Source organism: Stenella coeruleoalba, assembly GCF_951394435.1.
Source record: "Stenella coeruleoalba genome assembly, chromosome: 6".
Classification (NCBI taxonomy): domain Eukaryota; kingdom Metazoa; phylum Chordata; class Mammalia; order Artiodactyla; family Delphinidae; genus Stenella; species Stenella coeruleoalba.
In genome coordinates this window covers 4,874,490-4,882,206 of record NC_137151.1, presented here as the reverse complement: position 1 = coordinate 4,882,206, position 7,717 = coordinate 4,874,490, and the positions used below count along the sequence as shown (strand labels likewise).

The following is a 7,717-nucleotide window of genomic DNA, read 5'->3' as shown; positions in this document are numbered from 1 at the left end:
TAACCTCACTCACTCACCCATCCCCAACTCCTGGTGCCCTTTTCTCCAGAGAATCACCCTTGGCTGATAGAAGCTGCCTGGTTGGGCGGCTAAGGCCCCTTCCCTATGGGCAGCTCACGGCTAATGACTGACTGATAAAAGTCTGCTTCTTGCCTAATTGCACTCTGCGGTACAGTCTCCGCTCCAGAGCTCCCTGTGGGATCAGGCTGAAGTCGCCTCCAGCTGAGACCACATCTTTGTTGAGCTCCTTGTCCTATTCTATCCTTCTTCCTTCATCCTCTTTCTCCTGAGATGACTCTCGCAGTAAATCAAATGCATGTGAATCTCTGTCTCAGGAGCCTACTTCCAGAGACACTGGCCTTGTTCATGGTAGATATTCATTTGAGAAATGTTGAGTAAGTGATGGAAGCAATAGTAGCTTCATGTACTCATTTGCTTAGTCCTTTGTTTATTCTTTCAATAAACCCATGTTGAGCAGCTGCTGCAGGTTCACTGCCCAGGCATTGATGAAGCAAAGCAAAGATGTAATCTTTGCCTTTTACAGACTCCAGTGGATACAGGTAACCAAGCTAGGGTGAAACAGAATGGGGGTAAAGGCACAGGCCCAGAAGCACACAGACTTGAGATAAAAGCTGGTTTATTGCTAGCAGTGCTTAACTGTGCTTAGTCACTTAACTTCTCTGAGCCTCTTTATTTCTTCCGAAATATAGGACTAAACCTATTTACTCGATGACTGATGGAATTAAACGAGATAATGAGTGTAATTTCTCCAACTCATGGCAGAATTCAATGTATGTTAGATGTCAGTATTATGTTATAAGTGCTACGGCTATAAGTCTTTACCTTGGGCACAAGAGGAAGAATGCTGTACACGTGGGAATGGGACAATAGTTGGAAAAGGGGTGCTTCTGTCTATTTCTGGTTCCTCTTTCTAAAATTATTTTGAAGCTCACCCTCTAACAATGCCCTGGGTGTTGTGGAAATTCAACTTGAATGTCTCTCTTCCTATTCAGTTGTTACCTAACTGGTAATTTACCAACACGTGATAGCTTTATATTAAGAAGAAGGAAAGGGGGTAAGGAGGAAGAGGAGGCTGAGTAGGAGAAGAAAAGAAAAAGAAAGAGGAGGAAAAGAAAAAAAATGTTACAATCTAATCCAGGGTTTATGTTAGCTGATTTGTCAAAAATTTCCTGGCAGAAATGACCTTTCTGAACATCCCCTGGAATTATTCCTCTCCTGTGGGAGATGGGGGTTAAGTGAGCCCAGTAGCAGCTGCCGTGCATAATAAGATGAGAAATTATCCTAACCTGCTTCTTTTCTGGAAAAGTACCGATTTGGAGCCACCCCACATTATGTGAAATATTTTCCATCTACGTCTTGGGTTCCAAATATCCTGGAAGGATCCTACGAAGCAGACAACATGGCTTGTATACTTAGCACAGACACTGGTGTCTAATAATTCTTGAACCTGAAATTTATCGAAAGAAGAATTGGTAATTTAGTCTTACAAAATGCTATTCGTCTTTTTCTCATAACTGCCAAAAACAATCGTTTATAATGCAAATGAAAAGGCCAGTTTCCTGGAATCACCTGAGAGTGTGATTTATTTTTTGCAAGGTATTTGTATCAACTTGCAGTAATTACCAATCACGTCTGTGATCATCAGAGAATCTGACAAAACATGGGCATTCAGCATGAGAGTCCCGGAATGCTAATTTGTAAATCTGTCAGATTCCTCACCATGGTGAGAAACGGTGTTAAAATTGCTTTCAACATCTTAATTAGTGGTAGCCTTCCAGAGAAATGCAATATCTCCAGCTCATTTTTTTTATTTCTTGATTTGTTTTTCAACAAGAAGATTATTAAAATTTGAATCACGATGATCATGAGAAAACAGCAGGCAATTTAGGAATGCTGATTCAAAAGTGATTGGGTGGAGGGGAGTTTTGATTGCTCCAGGATGCTAAGCAAGGAGATCAGATTCTGTGTCCTGTGTCCTTTTCTTACACTGACCTTCGGGCTTTAAACTGAGAGTCCCCCTTGGAGGAACCATGGGGTCTCTCGTGTGGAAGAGCAGCGAGCTCCTTCCATCCAGTGTGAAAAACTTCATTCTGTGATGTCCATGGGTAGTAATGCTATCATGGTTCCTCTTTACTGGGTAACGCACCAGGCTCTCTGCTGTAATAGACTGACTCTCTTCTTGTCTAACTTCCCCACAGCCCCAGAGCATAGGTACCATCAGCATCCAGATGTTCCAGATCAGGGAAGAGGGGCTAAGAGGGGTGATGGGACTCGCCATGCTCACACAGCCAGCAAGTCATTCCATTACTGGAATCTGTACTTGGACCTGCTACTTTATCTTGCCCTTGGAGGAAAGGTTCTGCACATCTGCACCAGGAAAGTGGATGCTGACAGCAGGGTTCCCCATCTCCCACAGACCTTGCTCTTTCGCATGGCCTCTGAGCCACAGATGGCTGGCACCCACTCACCTCTGCTGCTAGACCTTTTGCCAGATCTGATTTATAGCTACATGTTTATGACCTCCATAATTCACCTCCAAGTTCTATCCTGAACTTATAAATATATATTTTACATGCTGCTTTGCTTGTCTCTCTAATCCCACCGAATTCTCTGCAGAGTTTATTGATAAATAAGTTTAATTCCAGTATTCTTTGCAGGCCTTCTCCCTGAGTTTGGAACACTGCACTGTACTTACTGTGTGTTTGATGAAGGAGGGAAGCCTGATACTCAGCTTCTTCTAAGTGTCTGTCTAGCAGCTACTTTTTCCCTGCAGAGTGTTCTCCCTCTATGGGAGGAAAACACTCAGGGAAAGCAAAACATTAAAAGTCGCTAGAAAGAAGTTTCCTGTAGCACCTCTGTGGGACCACAATTAGTTCTGTCCTATGTTGAAATATTTCACTCCAAGAAATGATACCAGATCAGGGATATCAGCTCGGTGCTTTGTGACCCCCTGGAGGGGTGGGATAGGGAGGGAGGGAGGGAGGAAGATGCAAGAGGGAAGAGATATGGGAACATATGTATGTGTATGGCTGATTCACTTTGTTATAAAGCAGAAACTAACACACTATTGTAAAGCAATTATACCCCAATAAAGACGTTAAAAAAAAAAAAGAAATGATACCAGAGGCACGGAAGTTTCTGTTTACCATGAGACACCCCCCCAGGTGGTTCCCACCCCTGTTTGCACCATGGATATAAGCAGCTTTTTACATGAAAGAGCTCTCTGCAGGAGGTCCCTTTCGTCTTATCACTTTAGCAGAGCTATGTTGTAACCAACCTTAAATCAGGCATCCCCATGCTCTACTCATCTCCTGCTCTAGCACAATTTTCAAAACTTTTGATCACACAATACCTTGCCTAAACTGGTGGTTCTTTCCTTGATCAAGGAAGTAGGCATGAAGAATAAGTCATTACAGATGATCAGATCTCTTCCCTAGTTTCTTCTTCAGTAATCCCCTAAACAAACTGTGTGAACAACATAGCATCTAGAGCAAGATCACAAGGATTAGAGAAGCCTGCTTGTAGTGGGGGATGGCTACGAGTTTGATCCCTATCTCAGTGATTAACTTAGATTACTTCCCCTTTTCCCTTTAAAAACTTTCATGGCTGAGCAGAGTCTTCAGATTTGGTTTTTAGGGGACATGAGTCTACCTTCTCCCCAGACTACTGGCTTTCTGATTAAAAGCAATGTTTCTTTCTACCAACACTTGCCCCTTAGGGATTGATTTTCGAGCAGCCAGCAGCCGGACCTGAGTTCAGTAACACGGACACCTCCGATCCTGCACCCAGAGAGCCCATCTAAGTGGTATGAGGCAGGTTGCACCTAGGGGTTTTTTTAAAGCCCCGCCCCCCACCTCTAATATGCAGCATTACCTGTACACGTGCACATTTGTTGGGTTTTTTTCTTTTTACTAATTAATTCTATAAGAGATGGTCAGTTCGTTGTATGTTATCTGAGTTCTGAAAAGGTGTCATGTAAATCCAGGAATTAAAAATTTTGAACACATGATGCCAAACAGTTGGCTGCTGGGGTGTATTGAGCAACAAAAAGGAACCAATGCAGGGAGAAAAAATTAATTCACCACAGTCAGCTAGGTTTACTGTCAGAATAAATAAATTTATATATATAAAAACAAAAGAAATGATAGACACAGCCATGGCCTAAATAGAGGCAGGGTGGATAGAACAGGGTGTGTGCTTGAGTCCCAGACTAGAGTACATATTTTAGCTCTAGCCACGTCCTGCTAAGACATCCCAGGCAAGTAATTGAGCCTCTCTGTTCACCGCTTCCCTCATCCATGACCAGTATCATCAACATAGTAAGAGTTGGCATAAGGGTTACTTTTTAAATCAAGTATAGTGTCAGGTGTCCATTAAGCACTAACTATAACTATTCTTTTTGATATTGTGATTATGTTGTTGAAACGGGTTTATCTCAAATCACAGCTGTAATCTGGAACTTGGTAAGACAGGAAACCCACAGATAAAAATAAGTAGAAACCAAAGAGGTAAATGCATTAAGGTTCAAATGGCAAAGACAGTCAGAGGAGGGAGAGAGCATTCCACATTGGCCAAGGCAGAGTTCAAGGAGTTGGTGGGGCTTCTCCAGAACCTTCAGGGTCAGGGGGGAACAGGTAGAGGTGACCAGAGGCAGAGCCAGCCCTACACATGGAAATGGTGAGGAGACCACTGGGTGTGGGTGGGAGGAGGCCACCCAGGAGGTTACCAGCCACACGTAGAGCCCTACACCATCCTACAACCGTCCAGGCTCTGCTGGGAAGTGGGTCTTCCCAGCCCAGGGAATGGGCTGCACCAACAGCACCTGATCTACAGACCACCATAGGATTCCTTCAGGCCAAGGCTCCCAATGGCCCTGAACACCGAAAGAAAGTGTTGTGTGTGAGTGGAAGAGGGAGAACCCAGTCTTCTCTGGGAAGATGCAACTTCCTCAAGAGATTTGTAGGGAAACTTGAATTCTGAGAAGTTAAGAACCAGAGGGAGAGCTGAAAGACGAGGCACACCCCAAAACATCTGGGTTTAGAAAGTGGAGCAACTAGCCAGGAAATTTATTAGACAGAGAAAACTTTTATAGAAAAACTATTTAGAAATCAACTAAGACTGGGCGGGGCACCAAGGGAAGTGACGTGAGGCGGCGGTGCGGCCTGGGGATTGCTGTCCAGTTGCGGGTTGGCATGTCGGCTCGGACGCGGCAAACGCCTTTCCCGGGCGTTGGAGGCCACTTCTTTAGGGGCTGCCGCGCGCGGGTAGCAGAAGGCGCTGGAGTCCGTCATGCTGGTGGAGGTGTGCATATCGAGCCCTGGTACAGACTGTTTCCCCAGCTGACCAGATCCCAGGTGATCAAGGTGGAGTTCTTCAGTGCAATCATGTGGTTCTGGATTCTCTGGCGATTTTGGCATGACTCAGATGCCGTGCTGGGTCACTTTCCATATCCAGATCCTTCCCAATGGACGGATGAAGAATTAGGTATCCTTCCTGATGATGAGACTGAAAATATAGACTCAACTCTTTCCAAGAGCCAGGTGAGAATTTCAAGAAATTACAGACGTCATATTGTATATTAAAGTTGTAAATTAAAGTGTTTTGGTCAAGGAAAAAAAAAAAAAAAAAACTAAGAGCAAACTTTGAGCAACCATCAGCAAATAGAAATAAAATCCCAGATGTTAGTATATGAAAAAACAGGTGGAGCATGATAGGTGTGTGATCATGTAATTTTTGGTTCAAAATAAGAAAACTTTGAGAGTGAGAGAAAACATTAAAAAGAAGTAAAGTTTGATAACTGTTTATTGAGTACAAATTAGTTGTATTATATTGTTGGAGCCACCATACTGTCCTATTCAAAAACTATTTTAAAAATAACTTAAAAAAATGTATAATCTATATAAATTAACATGGAAGCAAAAATTACCCCCCAAAATTTATATTGATTATGTGGACATCGTAAAATAGTATCTTAAATTCTTACTTTTTTTTTTTTTTTTTTTTGCAGGACTCGGGCCTCTCACTGTTGTGGCCTCTCCCGTTGCAGAGCACAGGCTCTGGACGCACAGGCTCAGCAGCCATGGCTCACGGGCCCAGCCGTTCCACGGCATGTGGTATCTTCCCGGACCGGGGCACAAACCCGTGTCCCCTGCATTGGCAGGTGGATTCTCAACCACTGCGCCACCAGGGAAGCCCGAGTATCTTAAATTCTTATCCTTGGTTTCTATTCATGTTGTTTAACCAATTTTTTAGTCATATCTGTCTCTAATACCAAGACACTAGTATTTTTCTGAAGAATGTATTCTCTTTCATTATGCTTTTTTTGTTTTTGTAAATTTATTGAAGTATATGTATACACAAAAGTGCACAGATCATAAGTGTACAGTTTGATGAATTCTCACAAAGTAAATAGGTCCATGTAACCAGCATTCACATCAAGAAATAGAGTGTTACCAACACCCCGAAAGCCTCCTTGTGTTGCTTCCCCTCACTCCTCCATCAAATTTAACTACTGTCCTCACTACCAACACCATGGACTATTTTTGCTCACTTTTGAACTTTATATAAATGCAATTATGCATCTTTCTCTTAGAATTATGTTTGTGATGCTTATGCATATAGTTGTGTGTAGTTGTGTTTTTTTTTTGTTCTTGTGGCTGTACAATGTAAGAATATATCACAATTTACTTTTTTATCCATTCTACTTTAGAAGAATATTTGGGTAATCCCAAATATTCTTTTATAAATAGTGCTGTAATAAACATTTTTGCACGTGTTTTGGATACATTTATCTTGAGCCTGTAACTAAGGAGTGGAATTGCTTAGAGTATGGTGTATGTTTAGAGTTAGTATGTGTATGTTTAACTTTGGTAGATACTGCCAAGTGGTGTTCCAAAATGACTGTACCAGTTTGCATTTCCACCACTAGGGTGTAAGGGTTACAGATGCGCTGCTTTGGGGCTAGCATTTGGTATTGTCTCTGATTTTCATTTTAGCAGCTCTGGTGGGTGTGTAGTGCTGTATCATTGTTTCGGTTAGTGATTGCTGTGTAACAAAATACACCAAAACTTACAGGCTTAAAATAACCACTATTTTACTACATGGGCCAATTACATGGGTCAGAAGTTTTGGCCTGTTGTCATCTGGGCAGTGTTTTTGCTAGTCTTTCCAGGGGACACTCATGTTGCTGTAGTCATCCAGAGGCTAAACTGGTCCTAGACAGTCCACCACGGCCACACTCACATGTCTGACATTTGGTAGTTGTTGTCGCCTCTGCCTCCCTCTCCAAGATATTCTGTCATCTTCAAGGGGGCTGGCCTGGGCTTCTTTGCATGGTGGCAGCAGCATTCCTAGGAGGTCCGCAGCATCATTTCTTCCACATTCTCCTGGCCAAAGCAAGTTACAAGGCCATCTCAGATTCAAGGTCTTCTGGAGTCTTGTATGAAAACATGTTGTACTTGTGGAAAGTAACATTATCTTTTCATGGGAGGAAAAGCAAATTCTCATTTCAAAAAAGCCATGACTGCTGAGACTAAGAAATTAATGAGGCTGTGTTTGCAAACAATCTAACTACAATTATTGTGTGTTAATTTACATTCCCCAGACGATTAACGGGTTTTTCACTTTTTCACAAGTTTATGGCCCTTTCAAAGCTTGCTCATGTCTTTTGCCCTGTGAAGCTGTGTATTATATATTT

At 42.5% G+C, this 7,717-nt stretch overlaps 1 protein-coding gene across 1 annotated transcript; it reads left to right on the top strand.

Annotated features, from left to right (window-relative positions):
- Positions 1-5,083: 5,083 nt before the first annotated feature.
- On the top strand, positions 5,084-5,732 carry LOC307188061 (NADH dehydrogenase [ubiquinone] 1 beta subcomplex subunit 2, mitochondrial-like). Its single transcript, XM_079924778.1, has one exon. The coding sequence runs from the start codon at positions 5,214-5,216 to the stop codon at positions 5,601-5,603; it is 390 nt and encodes a 129-aa protein (XP_079780904.1). The 5' UTR covers positions 5,084-5,213; the 3' UTR covers positions 5,604-5,732.
- Positions 5,733-7,717: the final 1,985 nt, after the last annotated feature.

Excerpts from the sequence above, each read along its gene's own strand:
- LOC307188061 (XM_079924778.1), top strand. The coding sequence starts at position 5,214 with ATGTCGGCTCGGACGCGGCAAACGCCTTTCCCGGGCGTTGGAGGCCAC.